Source organism: Leptosomus discolor, chromosome 9 (assembly GCF_034619465.1).
Source record: "Leptosomus discolor isolate bLepDis1 chromosome 9, bLepDis1.hap2, whole genome shotgun sequence".
Classification (NCBI taxonomy): domain Eukaryota; kingdom Metazoa; phylum Chordata; class Aves; order Leptosomiformes; family Leptosomidae; genus Leptosomus; species Leptosomus discolor.
In genome coordinates, this window is record NC_141399.1 from 25,467,280 (window position 1) to 25,485,847 (window position 18,568).

Here is an 18,568-nt window from a genome sequence, read left to right on the forward strand (position 1 = left end):
AGGATGATTTTCAAAAATGACAAATACATAGAAACACTGAAACAACAGAAATGAGAGGGACCCGAACCTAGCTGCAGTTCAGCATGGGAGAAGTATTGGCATCGGTGACAGAGGTTTTGCGTGTTTTAACAATTTCACAATGGAAAATGCTGTAAGGCAAACAGTGTCCAGCAGCAACAATGCACCCAGCAAGTCTTTTTGCATCAAAATGACCTTTTAGGTCAGATTCTGCTTCTGGTGCACACAAGGGTAATTCAAGATGTATTTGGAGACCTAACACAATCTTTGCTCCAGCTATGAGAAGCACTTGTGCAGACAGAAATGGCTTGTGTTTCAAGAAATGGACTCCAGCAGAAGTTCATCGGGTGGCATGGGGGGGATTTCCATGCTGTTTATTCGGCCAAAGAACTTGGGAAGAGACCAAAACTTAAAGCGTGAAAGATTTCTCTTCTTCATACTAATGTCGTGGCCGGTTTCGGTGATGGAGAGGCCACTCCCATGGTGCATGAACCGAGTTCGCAGGGCAGCACAGCTGTGGCGCAGCAGCTGGTCCTGGAACTCAGAGGTTGTGAAGTAGTAGAGGACTGGGTCCAGGCAGCAGTTGAGGCTTGCTAGGCAGAGGGAGATGGGGTGGAAGCGGAGTGTTCTCCTGTGAACATCACAGGCCTGGATGATGTTCTCTATCACCATCATGAAGAAAGGGAAGTTGATGTGGTAGGGGGTGAAGCAGATGAAGAAGACGACTGCACACATCAAGACCATGTGCAAAGCCTTCTGCTTCTCACGGGTGTTTTGCAGCTGCGTTGGACACACCCGCAGGGACTGCCACATCTTCCAAGTGCAGCAGGCAATGATGCTGAAGGGGATGACAAACCCAAACAGCTCTGCCACTGTCACCAGCGTGATGGAGGCTCCCGGGCTCAGCTGCTTCACCCCTAGGTCTGAGAAGCATGTGTTTGTGCTGTTGGACAAGGCTGGGCTCCTCACTACAAGCAGGGGTAAGCACGCCGCCCCGACGAAGAGCCACACGGCAGCGCTGATGGCTGCGTCGTACCGCCGCTTCCAGTCCTTGGCTTTGAAGGGATGGAGGAGGAAGAGGTACCGCTGGATGCTGATGCAGGTGAGGAAGCAAATGCTGGCATACATGTTGAGGTACTTCAGGTAGAAGCACACCTGGCAAAGAAAACTTCCAAAAGGCCAGGTGTGGTTTATGTAGTAATACATCCGTAAGGGCAGTGAGAGAACATGAGCTAGGTCAGCCATGGCCAGGTTGATCATGAAGATGATGGCTTTGCTCTTCTTGCTAATGAAGCGGCACAAGACCCACAGGGCAGCACTGTTTGCCAGGAGTCCAGGGATGAATATGAGGGTGTATGTGGTTGCGTACAGGGTGGACTGGAAGGACATCTGGGGACCTGTGCAGTTCCCAGAGGATGCATTGCTCTCCATCTTGGCTGAGTCTGTTCATTCATGGGGTGATTAAGGTGGGTGGAGGGTTTCTGTAGGGAATAAAAACAGACACTGTAAAGCAAAAAACTTTCTAGTTTTTCCCCACATTGGAGTAAATGCGCTTCAGTACAGAGGAGTAAGTTGTGTGTAGGTGTGCGTACAGTGTGCATGCGCAGGTGTATGTGCAGGACGGTGAGTGTGTTGGGAAGTGTGCAGAGCCAGACCCCACTTACAGGCAGAGATCCCAGGCATCTGCCATGCAGCTCCTTTCAGACGTGATCTGCAAGATTTAGTACCTTGCCACCCCCTAAGGTGATGCCACAATTACAGTGACATTGCAGTTGAGCTCCGTAGCATTAATCTCTTTATTGCTAATGCCAGAGAGCTTCTTCAGCTCCCCTGGGTTTTTCAGGACTGCTTTTATTGCATATAATTTTCTGTCAAACTCCTGTCAAATTAGTGCTCTCTGATATGTCTACAAGCAATTTCAGTGGGACTGTAAATAAATAGGGACTTTCAATGGATTTAGGCATCGTCTTTTCGGATCCATGCAGTGTTCTGATGTGAATCAGTAGCAAGGGCAATAATTAGCATCAGCAAACGACAGTGCTGGCAGGCAGCCAATGGGAGCAGAGGACAGTGGGAGATGTGCAGACAGATCTATCAGAGGTCTGGCTCCAGATTTAAAGCTTGATTTATAAACTAATAGCTGGCCAAACACATGCCAGTTGCTCTGCTGGTCCTGCTAACTCAGTTCTGGCACTCGTGGCACATTGTGCAGGCATCGTGTTGTAGCAACAGTTCAGGACATGAAGGAAAATGAATATATCTGCCTTTTAGTTGGAGCGGAAATTTCTTATCATCCATTTACCCATTTCACCTCCTTAAGACAGTGCTGAGGGTATTAGCGGGTCACAGGGAGTTCACAGGTGCTCGTGCAGCTCTCCAGAGAGGTGATGGATTTTGCCATTCATGAGCAGAGCCTGCGGGGAAATAGTCTGCCCTTCTGGGAAGAGGCAATTAGGCAGCAGCAGGTTACAAACTGAGGGCCTGTAGCATTGTCTGCAACAAAACAGTGCAATTTCCCCTTGGAGATGGGGCCTGTAGCTGCCTGCAAGGTGTCACACGGCCTGTCCTTCCCTTCCAGGAGAACAGAGCCTGATCTGGCAGAGCCCTGAGCACCTCTTGCCATAGCCACTGAGCCCCTCAACAGCAGTATTTAATTAAGAAGCAGCCAGTGGTGCTGTTTCCTACAACCCTGAGCCTGGCATTTGCCATGGGGATGGATTTCTACAAGCTAATCGCCTGCAGTGGGGACTGGGCTTCTGTGCAGAGCCTGGCATTGCTTTGAGGCACAGAGTGAAGGCTCCTCTACCCTGCTCCTCCTCACCTAAGTAGCTCTTCAGAGGGGTTGCCGTGTTTTTATTTTCAGGAGGAAGGCTATATATTTATATATGTATATCTATATAAAAAATATAGCCAGCAGCCTCTCGGCTGGCTGCCCACCACCCACACCTCTGATGCAAGAAGAGTCGGTGCATTCACACGTGTTTCTGTGCATGTGCGGTGCTAACACCCTGCTTTCTGAACTGAGCCCTTGCCAAACTGCCTTCTCCCATTTGCTTATTTCTCCAGGATTTGGCTGCAAAAAAAAGCAAGGCTGAAGTGAAACCCTGGCTGCAGGTAGGAGGCTGGGCTAGTGCACATTTTGGCTGCTGACTGTGCTTGAGCCAGGTTTCTAATTCCCCCACTGAGCTGGGACGAGGCAGGGGAGCGGGGACATCTGTCACAAGGGGACAGTGGGAAACAAAACTTTGGTCCTTGCAGCATCCCCATGTGCTCCTCACCTGCCTGAGAATCCACAAGGGGCTTGTGCTTGGTGCTGGCCCTGCTTTCAGCTGGTGTCCTTTGCACTGAGTCTGTTTAACCCTGGAAAATTGGTGGCAGGACACCTTGTCCTCACATCCGTGCAGAAAATAGGGAGGGAAAACTGCCAGGGAGCGTGGGGAATGCAGCTATTCCCAGCTGTTGTCACCATCTTCCAAGCAACAAAGGTGGCCCTTGCTGGTCTGGGCTTGTGAAAAGGATTATAGTGTGCCTGGTGTCCCTGTCCTGCCAGCTCCTCACTGCCACGTGTCTCAGCCCAAATCCTTAACCTTGTCCCTGCAGGTATGACTGTGGGGAGCCTCCTTACTGATTTTCTCAAGTTTTTTTGGCTTTCCCTGGGAGCTCAAGAGTGCCTGTTTCTCAGCAAGAGGGCCAAGTGTCACTCCTGGTACCTGATACATTCAGATTTTAGGTCATAGTGCTTGTCAGGGCACCTGGCAAGAAAGAGGCAAGGAGCTCCCCATCAAGCCACCACTGGTATGGGTTCAGGCCAGTGCTCATTCATACAACGCTTCCTGAAAAGGTGGATTTTTTAAAAATTTATTATTGTTTTTCAAGTTTTCACCTTGCCCTAAGTCCCTCCAGCTCCCCTCCCCGTGTTTTGCTGTTGGTGCTGCTGGTGTCAGGGCAGAGATGCTCCCATGGGCTTTGGCAGGGGTTTTATAAAGCTTTCATGAAATATTCCCTGCTGTTCCTTCATTGTTTTTCTATTTCATCCATGTGCGGATGTGCACATGGGCAGGAGCTGGGGAGGGCTTTCTTTTTTTTAAGTGGCAACGCTGAGTTTTATCCATCTGCATGCTGAAATTACGGAGGGGAGGTTATTACTGTTGATTGTGGATGTAGTACTGCAATTCATTAAATGTCAAGTAAGTTTGCAATTAATTAGGAAGTGAAGGCAGCTGTGAAAACACCCGTGTCTCTCTGAGTATGTTAGCAGTATCAGTTCCTGGAGGCGTATGTGGCTGTCACTATTGGAAATAGCCTGGCTACTCTGAATCACCCTGTGCCCTACCCAGCCCTACGTGGCTGCAGTATTGCATTTACTGCTCCCAGATTCACTGGCAAACTCATTCTCATCTTCTCCATGGGTTGGTTGGACAAACCAGGCTAAAGCTGCACTCCCAGAATGGCTGGGGAGAGCCTCTGACTTTGGGAGTCCTGGGGCTTGGGGGCTGGGGCAGAGCTGCTTCCCTTCAAGCCTGGGATGCTGGAGGGAAAAGCAGTTTAGGAAAAAAATAAATCTGCTTTTGGCTTGAAATAAGCTCATGATTTGAAGTAGTGAAGGCTTTCTGGCACTTGTGCTTTAAGCAATAATTTTGTTTAATCTAGGCACTAATAGGAAATGCATAAACAGAGCCGGGTGGTTATGGCAGCTTCTGTCAGTAACGACCAAACCAAAATATTTGGGTAAAACAGGTTTTTCCTGCATACTGCTGCACTCAGCAGCCGACTTGGATGCATCGAGCTCCACTAACCCACCCCTCAGTGCCAAGCGAGACAGAAATACATGGGACAGTCAGAAGCTGCTAAGGATGTTGCCAGGTAAGATCTCTTGAACTAAAAAAGAAGTGATAACGCTGATCAAAACTGCGATAGCTTCAATGTACAGAAGAAAATATGCAGCACGGATCAAGCTTACCTTCCTGTGACTCCCGTCCTTTGAGGGGGTGGCATCCATGCTAGAGAACAGGAGGAGCAAGCTTTCTGCTTTTATTTCCTACTGATTTTCGCAGCAATCCCAGCCCCAGCGACTCCTCGTTAAACTTCCACATGTTTTCGGTGCCCTGGAATCCTGCCGGCATCTGCAGCCACTGTACTGGGCTGCAGAACAGGAAATCCTGTATTTTGTTGCTCTTCACCACACGACGTGTACAGCTAATGACGTTAAAAGAACTGGGAAGGCGATGATGTTGTTTGATCCAGCTGCTGTGTGATAGAGACCTCAGATGCAGATTTCTTTCCTTCGTTTTGCGCAGAAGTTATGTGAGGTGATGGTGCTCTTTGGTCAAGCTGCTTCTGCTTTTATCCACAGTCACTTGCTGTTTGCTTGCTAAAAACTATAAAATACAGAGGCAAAAATCTTGCAATGAGTGGTTGCTAAAGGAAAACTGAAAACTGTGCCAGTGCAAGTTACTGGAAGGTAGTAATTTTCCTTCCTTTTCTTGGAGGTTTGGTTAGTCTCAGACTATCAAGGCTATAGGCTAAAGCTAAGGGTTTGGACTTTATTTCTGAAATAATACGATGGTTTAAGGTGGAGATTTTCCCAAAATACTGTTGTTTTAAAAAAACTATAACGTGCATCATTCCAAATTTCTTTTTTTTTTTTCTTTTTGCATCCTTTATTCCTTTCCCATATATATATATATAAAGTTTTTAGTTCTCTTCCTGCCTGCTAAGCACAACCTCCTTTCTGAATTGCTGAAAACTGGCAGTCATATATTGTAGTGTAACATATTATGAGCTGCCTCATTTCCAGCTGAACAGTTTTACCTGATATACAGTGTCACATTTTGCTGCCCAGGGCTTGCGAAAATAATATGGCTGTTGGCATCTTTCCCTTTCTTAATGTACGTAATATATAAATAGAACTATTCTTGCTTTGTTCATCTATTTTCTGTACTTGGTCCTATGACCCTGCAAAATTAACAGAAATGTAACTGTGGAAGAGAAGGAAGCTGTTTTAACCTTTTGGAGAATAAGTTGCCAGCTGAGGGTCTGGGATCAAGCGTACATCCTTCCCCACAGCATCCGAGCCCACCAGCTCGGCAGGCTGCACACTTGTCAGGGTTTCTCCGTGCTGGCAGTGATGCTGGCCACAGGGACCTGAGTGCAGGTGGTGCTTCACAACAGTAGCATAGAGAACGGAGAAGAAGATCCTTGACTTGAAGTGTCCTGTTGTCAGTGGAGATGCAGTTACATAAATCCATTGGTCAATGTCCTCATGAAGGCAAAGGCAAGACTAGTTTATATACCAGCCTTTATAGACACATCTATGGGCTTCTTCATTACCACTTGCTTATCCATCACGTAAACATAGTCTGCTGGCAAATAAATACCTGTGAAGCCCCATGCTTCTCATCTCAGCTGAGAGCAAAATGATTTGGAAAATGCAAGAGCTGCTTATCATTCCAGGTTTTCTTCTTGTACATCTTTTTCAACAGCTGATGCTGATCCTTGGAAGAAAGAGGAGTGCTCATGTATTTGCGAAATGTTCACAGATTTGCAGAAGGGAGGTTGGCATTGCGCCCCATCCCTCTCCAGAGGTTAAAGGTTTATCCCAAAGTGAAGTGGCTGTTTTATCAGGATATCCTGCCTAGGACATCCTACTTCTGTGCCCACAGCACACATCCAGTGCTGTATCCAGCCATCTCTGAGCCCTATTTTTAGGTATGTGTTTACAGCAGGGCTGCTGGGCAAGGTCAGTGGATGTCAGACTGTAGTGAGGGGCAGACTCGCACCTTGAGGTCTGTAACCACGTCAAGCCCTTCCTCTGCTCATCAGCTTTTTGGAGTACTTTTGCAGAGGATCGCAACCTTCCTGGTTGTGAAAAGCTGACAGATTGACAAGCCTCAAGCCTCTTCCTTCGACATATACTAATGAACCTCTCCATTCTCCTTTCAGCTGTGTGTATGTTTTTGTTTAGGATTTCAGCTCTGCTGGCTCATTACCAATATTAAACATGCATTTTACGCTATGCAACGTTGTACTTTCAAAGGCAGAAGACAGAAAGGAATTTTTAAATAACTGTGAGACTGTATCTGAGGCTCCCAGATAAAGGTTGTCTTCGCCTTTAGCCTGATATCCTGTGGGCAGAAGGCCAAATGCATATGATCAGTATCTCTTTAAGCGCTCAGCATTTAGAAATATCTGACAGGATGCACCTGAAGGATGTATGAAAAACAGTGGGCCGTTCAGGAGGAGGAGGTCTCATTCACACAAAGCTACTCACCCTTGTGCAGAAAATTGCTATGGCTTGACTGGAGCCATGGACACATGGCCTGTGGGGCTGGGTGAGTCACTGATGCCCTGTGGCACATAGTCCCTCTTGCCACTGCACCGTCGTCTCCACAGGGGCTGCATTTTAAGAAGCTTTGATTTGTTTTTACAGCAAATAATTGTCAGTTATTCCCTACCTCTTTAGGCTATGTCCTTGTGTAATCCACAGACCCAGCATTTTTGGTTAAAATGCACCAGTCATAGCCCTAAAATCTGTCAAATACAATGAAGAGTTTTTGTATTTTTGAGCTGACTTCTAGTTGTTGATCTGTTATCCTGCATTTACAGTGTATCTTGCTTTTTTTTTTTCTGCACAGAAAGCTAGTAATTTCATATAAGAAAAAAAAAAAAAGAAACTGAGGCACTCGCAAGATCCTCTAGCTCAGAACCTGGGATTTCTTTCCAAATACATTTGCTGTCAAGCACGGGAGGGCTCATTTCTCAGGCAGGAGAGGAATTACCAGACCTCTGATACCAGTTAAGATGGGGTGGCCATTTGCTGGCACTGCAAAGAAATGCATTTTCTTTTGCTAACGGGTGAATGGCTCATGTGCTAGAGAAGGAGCATATGTCATGCTATGGTTTTGCCCAGGGCTGTGACATCAGGGGACATACACTGCTATCAGTGTGGGTAGCTTGGAGACCTCAACATGCTTCCACCTTGAGCAGTTTCCTTTGTGATGAGGCTTAATGCTGGGTTGCTCCAGCATCAGGTGCCAGTGGAGCCCTTCAGATCCATCCTTCACAAACCTGCCTAGCTGTACTCAGCCGCTTGGCTTGGTTAACTTCTGCCTTTCTGTGGCATCTCTGTTGAAAGACTTCTTCTTTGTGTCTGCCCAAGAAGGATGAAGACATGTTCTTTTTATAGCTGGTGAGCACTGGACAGAGCACTGGAAAAGGCTGCCCAGGGAGGCTGTGGAGTCTCCTATTCTGGAGATATTCAAAACCCGCCTGGATGTGATCCTGTGTGACCTGCTGTAGGTGAACCTGGTTTAGCAGGGGGGTCAGGCTAGATGATCTCCAGAGGTCCCTCCCAACCCCTACCATTCTGTGAGTCTGGGCAGTAGGATCAGCACAAGAGTTAATCCAAGGGCAATATCATGAAATTATTTTTCCTCTTGTCAAAATAATAAACATGTTTTATGGTCACAAGAAGCAGGGTGAATTACAGGAAGAGGAGCTGGGCACATTCTGCCTTTGAAAGTGTGAGAGAGTGCTGTCAGGCAAAGCCAGCACCTAGAGCCCCAGGTCTTGTGTCAGATCCAGCACCTCCCAGCTCTGAAGGCAACTGAAATACTGTTCTCCTTGGCAGTAGTGCTGGATTCATCAATGCTTCTCCTGAGCCACACTGCTGAGGTTTTTGAGGACTTGAACTAAAGGCTTTGAGTTTCGCATAGTGGTTTGTGGAGGCCAAACTGAGAGTCTTTGACTTTCTACATGCTTTCAGAAAGTTACAAGTTTTGCTTGAACTCTTTTTTTACTTTGAATTGCTCTTCTCTAGGCTAGCTCACTGTCGTGACCACCTTTGATAACTTTCTCTTGTGGTTTAGCCCCATCTGGCAATTAAGCACCACACAGCTGTTTAACTGTATCCCAGGCAAAACCAGTACACTTTCCCATACACCAGAAGAGACCATTAGACCAAGTTGTCTAACCTCTTGCACATCAAAATGATTTGACTAGAAAGCCTGAAAGAGTTGAGTGTGTGATATTTCCTCTCAGGCTGGGGCCTGCAGTTTGTAAAAAGGACAGTTTTGGGGGGTCTAAGGGAGTTCAGAGGGTGAGTGAGACAGGAAGATGGGAGAGAGCATGAGCAGCTGAGGTGCTTGGGGATGCCATCATGGTGACAGGGAACGTTATCCCTCGTGGAGCCACCAAATTTGTTGTTAAGGTTAAGAGCAGGAGAGCCACCATCACTCTCTGGACATTCACATTCTGGAGCAGGTTCCCCTGCCTGGTCCATGTTATAACTTACAGTACCTAGGGGACTATAGTTACCAGGTTCTGCTTCACCAATCTTGTTGTAAGTGGTGTGGGTGCTTTTTTAGCCATATAGATTTGGATCTGCAGGATGATTGTTGGATGAGGTATAGAGGGATGGTTTCTGCAGTCCTGCCTGTATGTAAGGACAATAGCAGTCACTCCTCGTCTAGTCACATGCCACCCTCCTTCCCATGGAGGACCTTTCTCTCTCCAAAATACCTCTAAATCCAATGTAAGTGTTGTAGTTTAAAAATAAAAATAAGCACCAGTCCTATTAGAGTGGGGTAAAAACTTTTCCATAGACAAGGAAGCAATCTGTTTAAGAATAATACAAGTCAATGCACTCCATCACTTGAACTCTTTGACTGAAGGAGAAGCTGACCCCATTCAGTTGTCTAGGTGTAAGTGAGAACCGTAAAACTCAGCTTACATTTGCAAAAATATGTTTATTTTTTAAGCATCAGGTTTTGGGAAGAAAAATGTAGGACAAGCTACACAGTTACTATAACAGTATCTTCAGCTTGTTTTCACCTGATAAATGGAGAATTGTATGAGAAAGAAATCACAGTAAACAGCTCACAGTCATGTGCTAGCTGATCAAAGTCCATAAAAATCCTCAAAACAGCCATTGAAAAAGCCTCTTTCATTGACAATATTATACAGTGTCTAGCTTATGAGCAAACTGCTAAATTAACAAAAATTTCATTATGCATACTTGACTGTGTACCTGAGCATCCACTTCTGCTCACATTTTTGAAGGGACTACTTGCAGTGTGTAAACATGTGTGTGTATCAGCAGCAGAACGAACTGCCAGTTGAACCAGAGAAACATTTCAATTGACTGCAGTGGGAGATGCCTTCTCTGCAGCTTTTTCACCGGAAAACTAGAGAAGTCTGCAATAACACCCTCTCTGTGACAGTTACTTCCTTCAGATAGGCGTATTTTGGTATTTTCACTTATCTGTGTGTAAGATTAAGTCCGTCATGCTGTAGCCCATAATCATCTTCTCACAGATGGGAGAAGTACAGGAGCTTTTTGTATTTTATCAGTATGTCTTCGATGCCTTTTAGAGGAACTCCAGTGTAATGGTTATTTAATGTGGCTACTTTTTGCTTTTTCCCATTTTGTTGTAAAACAGTCAAGTGGGAAAACATAATATGCAGAAAGTTTTTGGCTGATTTAAAATATAATTAAGTGGCATTGACTAGTTAGATTTGAAATATACTTAGCAAGTGTTTCTGATATTTCTTCTGGTTTTGTAGCAACATGTAAGATGCCGGCACTGGTGCTTACTGAGCACGTTCTTTTTGAAAAAACACAGGTTTTCAAAGACAGTAAATCAGTGCCTGTGTTCAGCCAAAACAATCCTCAGGTATCATGAGGATACCTTTCAAGTTACACAGAGTGAGTGAACTTGGCCAAAGAGCTGTCACTAAGTTAAAATAAGGGGTAAATGGCATCCTTTCTTGTCACTGCTTTTCATAGCCGATTGTAAAAATGTAAACATTAAGTTCATGAGAGGAGCTGGTGGAAAAAAAATCACAATGAATAATTTACTTAAGAAGTTAGGCTATGCTCTATTAGTGAAATCACCCTGGCAAGGACACCTCTTTTTTTTAAAAGATGTATCAACTGAACCCGGTGAGCTGAGGTTTCTTGGGCAGATCCATTGCAGGTACCTCTGGGCCCAAGAAGCCACATGCAGAAGAGAGTGAGAACCTACACGGTACCACCAGTATCATCAAATCCACTGGCATCGATGTTGAGTCCAACTGTGCCCAGCCTGTGGCATGCTCCTGGTGGTCCTGCCTCTTGGGGTCCAAAGGTGAAGGCCACATGCTGATGCCCCCCTTGCCAACAGAGGCAGCTCGGAGGAGAAGAAAGTCACTTGGAGCAAGGGAATGTCCCACTCTCTGGAGTGTTTGAGGAGCTATTGGGAGAATTTGTCTTGCAGAGGATCTTGCACCAGCTGTATGTGCAAGTTATGAGATGTATCAGAAATTAATGAGCAAACTTGGAGCTGGGTGAGGAGGAAATAATGAATAGGAGGGGGAATGCAGGAAAGGTGGAGCAGATATAAGTGTGGTAACCAGTGGGATGCCCTCAAAGCCAGGAGCAGGGAGTGGCAAGCCAGGGCTGCCATGCTGAAGCAAGCTGCCAGCCTTGACGTGATGCAGACTTGAGTGCAGAGACCAAAACCAATGTTTATTGTTACTGGCCATTTTCAGGTTCTTGTACGTGTTGTGTGTTTTTAGCAGAGAAGACACTTCATGGATGTCAGTGAATGGATGTGGGATTGTCTTTGGCTTGATCATAGAGCCATGGAGTTGGGAAAATAGAAGAAAAACTCCTGGAACATTTCCACCATTTCCTAGCAAAAGCTTTGTCTCTCCCTCCTGTATGTTTTCTAGTTTGACTAGGTAAGGCGTGGGTGGCACAGTGGTAGGTGTAGTCATGCCAGTTGGGTCACTCATCAGCGTCCAACACATCGGTCTTAAACAGAGTTTTACCTTCTATATATTGAAAGATTTCCACTGCCACAGATCTCCACTGAATAAACTTGCAGGATCTACCACTAACGGAGTTGGTAATCAAGTATCGCAGAACAATCTCAGATTTCCTGTGAAATATCTTGGTTCTTTTAAGCTGGCTTTCTTGTCATTCCTTAACTGACGAGGCACTCTCTTTGCTCATGAGCCGACTCCTGATGACCATGCTGCTGTGCCTTGTTATCTGGTCTTGAAACTCTGAAGTCATAAAGAAATACAGAATCGGATCCAAACAGCAGTCCAGACTCGCAAGACTTAAGCAAAAGGGTTGGGCATAGAGTGTGATGGTACTCAGGAAGCAGTCTGTAATGACATTCTCTTTCACCAACATGTAGAAAAAGAAGTTGATGTGATATGGTGCAAAACACACACAGAACACAATGGCACACATGGAAACCATCCTTAAAGCCTTCCGCCTCTCACTGCTGTTTTGTAGTGGTATCTGGAAGCCCTGAAGAGAGTCTTTTGTTTTCCAAGTGCAGAATAAAATAATGATGAGCGGGCCGACAAACCCGAAGAGCTCTGCTGTGCCTGTCATCAGCACGGTGGCCACCTTGCTGTCAATTTGCCAGACTTGAAGGTCTGCAAAGCAGGTATTTGTGGTTTTGGCCAGGCCATAGCTGCGCATGATGGGAAACGGCAAGCATGCCACTCCAACAAAGAGCCACACCGCAGCACTGATGGCTGCGTCGTACCTCTGCTTCCAGTCCTTGGCTTTGAACGGCTGATACAGGAAGAAATACCTCTGAATGCTAATGCAGGTGAGGAAACAAATGCTGGCGTACATGTTGAGGTACTTCAGGTAGAAACACAGTAAGCAAAGGAACCTCCCAAAAGGCCACGTGGAGTTAATATAATAGTATATTCGCAGTGGCAATGAGAGGACGTGAGCCAGGTCAGCCACAGCCAGGTTGATCATGAAAATGACGGCTTTGTTCTTCTTGCTGATGAAGCGGCACAAGACCCATAAGGCAGCGCTGTTTGCCAGGAGGCCAGGGATGAATATGAGGGTGTAAGTGGTTGCATACAGGCTGTTTTTGAATGTTATATTATGACTGGAGCAGGTCTGGTTGCTCTGTGTCATGACTGGGCTGCTGGAGACATCCGTCGTGGAGTAGGGCAGTTGGGTCATTCCTGTAGAGATAAAAACAGGGGCTGTAAATGCAAAGGCACTGCAAGAGTTGTCGATATTCACATTTGCATTTCCTATTTGATTATTGAGTACAAAGTAGAGGTTTGGAAATGTCTTCTGCATAAACCATCCTGCTATCTTCTTCAAAGCTGACCTTTCAGAGGTCTCCCACTATTCGTGCAGAGGTGGGGGACCACTCCTGTTGTGTCAGTCCCCTTGCCAGGCTGTCCAAGTCCTATAAGCACAGGTGAAGCAGTGCCATAATAGAGGAGCAGAAGCAGCTTCTTATCATTTTGGCAGCTCAAGGTCGTCTCTGGTTTGATCTCTGGGTAGCAGGGGAGGAATACATGGAAGAAAGGTGTGCCATAGCCCACCTTATGCATGTGACCAACCACATGGCTCAACAATCAAAATGTGGGTGCCAACCACAGAATCATACCTGCCATTAAGTTTATTTTAGGTCTTGCACAGGTGACCCCATCAGTAAACCTCATGGACCCACCTTCTCTGGCATGATGGGGACAGGCCACATGGAAAAGGGTAGCAGGGAGTTGGCTTGAAAAGTTTAACTGTTGTAAATGCAGCCAGTGCTGCCATGTACTTAAGCTAGTGTAACACACAGAGACTTAATCAGACCACCAGCTTCCATTTCTCATCACCCTGGCACCCTCAGTTTAACACTTTTTTCCATCAGATAATTATATTTTTCGATACTTCCAATTTCTCGTTCTCCTTTGATTCAGATGAAATGTCACATGTTGAACTGTTGAGCCATCTTTCTTTTGTTAGCTTTTGTAACTGGGACTTGTCTTCAGGAAGGCAACAGAAGCAGAAGGAGTTTGCTTTTATCAGGTATTTCCACATAGGGTTATAATTCTCATTACAGTGATTCCCTCCTGTGTATAATATAATGGTTAAAATTAAGTATCAGCTTCCTATTTCATGTGGCACTGCAGACACTGATTCATTTCTTCTGACTCATTTCCTGCACCACTGGCAAGGGGCATTTGCCAGAAAAAATGTCTTTGTAGGTAGATTTTAGTAACTTGATCCCTGTTACTAATACTTTTTTCCTTCATGTTGCAGCGAAGAGTACGGCTTAGAGTTTTCGAGTGACAAAGAACACAAATAGCTGTTTTTTTCACCTTGTTAATCATTGTAATACTTGGACTTGGCAGCTCACACACTGTTCAAGGTTGCTATGTAAGGGCTGTAATTCAGACACCAGAAATGCCCAGATGTGGCAAGGTCCCAACATGGGACACAGGCCACCCTCACCACAGGTGCAGTGGCTCTGGCTGATGCTGACGGTGAGCAGGGCCATCTAACTACTATTCCTGCAGGCTCCCCACACAGGTGCTGCTGCCGGCTTTCTTCCTTTTCTTTTCAAACTTATCTTTCATTTTCTCATGGTCTTCAAAAAGCAAGGTCTGCATGTTTATCTCCTGCAGCACCCTCAGCTTTAGCAGCTGGGCTACAGCCTTCAGTTGTACTGAATATCAAAGAAACGCTGCAGTTGAGAACCCATCTATTTTATCCCCTTCCTTCACTAAGATGGCACAAGTGTGCCTTAGGGCATACATCCCTGCCTGTTTTTTTCCCTCCAGGGCAATCCTTCCAGTCTGCAGTTCACTCCCAGTAACCCTTGCCCTAAGGCAGCTCTGGGACGAGATGCTCTGCTTTGTGGTGGGATATCCCCAGCTGCCCCCATCCCAGGACCACCACAGCCTTTCTTCTATCACAAGGCCAGAACATGGCCATGAGGAGGGAAGAGGGCTCAAAAGACGCCCCTCAGACGAAGGGGAAAGATGCATCTGGCTCATGGTCATATCTACACTGGTCTGAGAAGCAATGTTGGAAGCCTCCCGCTCTCATTTCATGGTCCTTTCTGTCAGGACATTGAGACAGGGAGTGGACAGCACGTGGAGCTGAGCACTGGGATGTTCAGTCAGGATGTTGGTTCTCAGAGCAGTAAATTTGGGTTACGTCCCATTTCTTGAGAGTGCTGCGAATATCTGGCACTCAGGATGTTTGTGATCCCTTTCCATCTGGTTTGTCTGCAGCTCTAGCTGGACAAGCTGTCTGCCGCCCTTGTCTCCAGTAAGAGCACAGCTCACTACACTCAATTTCTGTCCCTTCAGGTGACCTCCCACTTTGCCAAGAAGCCATTAAAAAGCCACTTTCGAAGTTACTATCTGCCTGGTTTCCCTTGGATGTCAAGATTAGACTACCTGCCTGGTGCTCCTCCAAAACACAAGTGCTAGATGGCCATTGAAAACATAGAGGACTAGGTACATTTGCAAAATGTTCTATTTTAAGGACACGCTTGTATTTAAACGCTGGCCAGTGGATGCATGTTCTTCAGTTCAAGTGAGTCATAACAGTCAGTTTGCTTATTGAGATCCCTAGATACAGTTAGCCTTTATTTACATTTCATGTGACAGTTAAGGACCAGACCGCAACGTCAGCAATCAGAATAATCAAGTTCAGGCTTCTGACTCAAACTGGGCTCTGAATGGAGCCGTTTAGGGTAAACCGACGTGTCTGGGATGTGTCTGCTGTAACACAAGGGTGATGCTGAGTGCAGACACTTTTGATACTGAATTCAGCCTTCACTTTCTGATTGCAGCAAACTGTGCCCAGGCATGCAGACAAGCATGGGGTTGGGCTGCAGCATGCCTGGGACCATGGTGGAGTCCACAGCATGGAGAGGTTCCCCCTCGGCCTTCATCTTCATCTGCTTATTGTCCACAAGGTGTCAGAGTTAATCAAGATTTCATTTCTTTGCCCTCCTCATTAAGGTATTTTTCTAACCCCTGAGGGACTAGGGCTGAGTGGTAGGAGGCAGAGGTGTTGGTGTGACTGTGTTCTCATGAGTTTGTGTTGCTGTCTTCTAGGGTGATCCCAGACTGAAAAATTCGTGTTGCTGAATAACTATCAGGAAAAAAAGTGCTCCTAGGAGTAGTCCTCATATTGCTGGTATTTACAGGTAGAAGAGTCCTGAAAACCTACATTTTGATGCAGACCAGGGAGCTGCTTTGAACCTTGGAGCCAAAAGGTTATAAAACCTGACCTGTAGAAATGCAGGTGATGTCCCATCCCCACCACCTCAAGCAAATGTAACACCGTGCCTAATGAACAGGAGATGTATGGTCCATGGAGTCAGGCCATTTGCAATGAAGTGGACTGAGCAGGATGATCCGGAAGGCAGTGCAGAGGCATTAACTCAATTAATATATATATGGGTGATGTCTACTGGCTCATCAGAACAGGGCACTTTCTGAGAATGAATGACATCATTACAAAGTCATAAAAATATAATGAGATTAAACCATCTCTTTAGACAATATGCACCCAGACATGTGCACAGGGGACTACAAAACAATGGCATTTCTGCCCTTCCTCCCACTTCTCTTGTTCAGATTGAAGCTTTTTTTTTTGTCCTCACATTGTCCCCTTCCCACCTGCACACAAAAAGCAGACACACAGAGATAGCACTGAATGTCGGTCTGAAATTAGGTCTCCAAAGCTGTTAAGAAAACAAAGTCATTTGCTGCGTGACGTGTGTACAGCAGAGGCAGAAGGCCGAGAAGCTCCGTCAGATTTTATCGGTGCTTATTTACATATTGCAAGGAGAGAGCTCCTACTAAAACATTGTTTTCAGAATATGAAATTTCATAAAATTGGTAGCAAATAAATATACTGTTATCTAACTACTGTTTTTTACATTTTAATTAGAGTCTGTATTTCTCAGGCTGTTGCAATAGGGACATAATTAAGTTTGCGCGTAGCTGGACCTTTGGAAACTAAATGTGGAGCTTCCAGGAAAAAGATGTTCATCTTGATAGGACTGAGAAGCATGAGAATATCATTCCAGAGTCCTGGATCTTTCCGGAATGCCCATCAGCAGACAGGTTAATTGATTTGATTAGGACACAAATGCCTCTCTACACTCTGCCCTCACGGCATGGCTGTGAATGTCTCACGCTATTGCACTCGCCCTCCGGTATGAAACCTCTGCAGTCAGAAGTGGAAAGTTCTACCGTTAAGGGTACTTTTTCTGGTTTTCGTTTTTCACAATATGTGAAATATGCAAATCTGGCTTGTCTTATCTGTTCTAATGAGATGTTTTCAGTTTGCAGCACTAGTCTAGTTCTCACTCCTGCAGCTCCGGCAGCTGAACCAGCAGGACATGCACAGGCAGCAGGATGCTGGCAGCCTTGTTGGAGCGCTTGCTCCAGGCTGGGCGAGGGCTGTCCCACGGGTGGACTTCCATCAAGGATGCGATTCCCATGGCTGGTGACGTTTACACCGGAGCCAAGGTCCCAGGAGTTCACTTGTCACCAGGAAACATGCCCTTGAACAAAAATCATGCTCTTTCTTCACACATCCCACTGCTCCAGCCTGCTGCTGAAGTCCTCTCCTACATAAATCTGCAGCAAGCCAGATGTGACAAACTGACTCACCTTCAATGCAATTCCCTTTTGATTTACTGTAAGAAATTTCAAATTCAAGGGCCACCCACTATGAATCCTGTCTGTAAGTGCCAACCTGCATATGTGCTATTTTGCTGGGCTCCCATCAGAGCTGAGCTGCCAGTGCAAGTGAACGCAAGTCCATCAGTAAACCACCTTTTACAAAGCACAGTTTAAAAGCTTCAGTCCAAGAAGTTAGTGAAGTTTTAATCCAGACCAGTGGCTGCAGTCTGAATTATGAATTAAAACTGCCTCAGGTTTCTCATTAACAAAAACAAGTTCAAGCAATCTTGCTATTTTTGTCCTATTGAGTCCCCCTGACTAATACTAATTCCCTACTGCTGCAACTCAGTCAAAGAGCATTGGATGGCACAAAGACAGGCAGCATATAGATTCTTTTTGATGGTAATATAAATCACCATTAGAAAAAACAGATTTGCAAGTTTCCGTTACTGTCAAGTATAATTTTAAAATAAAATAAATTCCCTGAGAAATTTAGCAAAAGAAGGAAATTGTGCTTAGTGATGACACTGCAGAACAGTTGGAGAACTGCTAATTGCCCATGCTCTAACATTTTGCTTTCTCTAGCAACAGCAATTTCATGCAGCCACTGTTTCCATTCCTCCATGTGTTCGTACAGAGGATTGGCACACAAGGAGGTCTGCTGTTTTTTCAAGACTCAAAGCACGACAAATCTCCTCCTGGCAAGAGCCAACCCCTAAGAAAAGCCCGAGGAGCGCAACATTTTCATAGGAAACAGCATAGGCTCGCTAACCTTGCTTCTAGATCACAAAGAGAGAGCTTAAACGCAGCCTTACCTTTTCAGGCAGAAACCCAGTTAAGTGCAACTGTGCTGTCAGGAGGAAGTGGAGTGTCCCAGCTGCACCGTACCAGCCTTGTTTACATGTGCACAGGGACCTGAATGACATCATGGGGTCCTGCAAGGTGCTGCTTTGCTTGTGGCTCCACGCTAGGGCTGTTCCTGGGACGGGCACCTGGCTTGCAGCCCCTACATGCTTCAGTGGGACTCACTCACTCGGCTCCCAGCCCTGCTGAGCTGAATCCCAGCTGGGCGTACGTACAGTTACCCCAA

At 45.9% G+C, this 18,568-nt stretch overlaps 2 protein-coding genes across 2 annotated transcripts; both read right to left on the reverse strand.

The window, feature by feature from the left end:
• Nucleotides 1-333: 333 nt before the first annotated feature.
• Nucleotides 334-1,449, reverse strand: LOC104352128 (putative P2Y purinoceptor 10). The gene has a single exon (XM_009958381.1). The coding sequence runs from the start codon at nt 1,447-1,449 to the stop codon at nt 334-336; it is 1,116 nt and encodes a 371-aa protein (XP_009956683.1).
• A 10,520-nt stretch (nt 1,450-11,969) lies between these two features.
• Nucleotides 11,970-18,312, reverse strand: LOC104352130 (putative P2Y purinoceptor 10). Its single transcript, XM_009958383.2, has 2 exons — nt 18,294-18,312; nt 11,970-13,002 (listed from the first exon to the last, which is right to left on the reverse strand). Exon 2 carries the CDS (start codon nt 12,998-13,000, stop codon nt 11,978-11,980), a length of 1,023 nt encoding a protein of 340 aa, XP_009956685.1. The 5' UTR covers nt 13,001-13,002; nt 18,294-18,312; the 3' UTR covers nt 11,970-11,977.
• Nucleotides 18,313-18,568: the final 256 nt, after the last annotated feature.

Excerpts from the sequence above, each read along its gene's own strand:
- LOC104352130 (XM_009958383.2), bottom strand. The coding sequence starts at position 13,000 with ATGACCCAACTGCCCTACTCCACGACGGATGTCTCCAGCAGCCCAGTC.
- LOC104352128 (XM_009958381.1), bottom strand. The coding sequence starts at position 1,449 with ATGGAGAGCAATGCATCCTCTGGGAACTGCACAGGTCCCCAGATGTCC.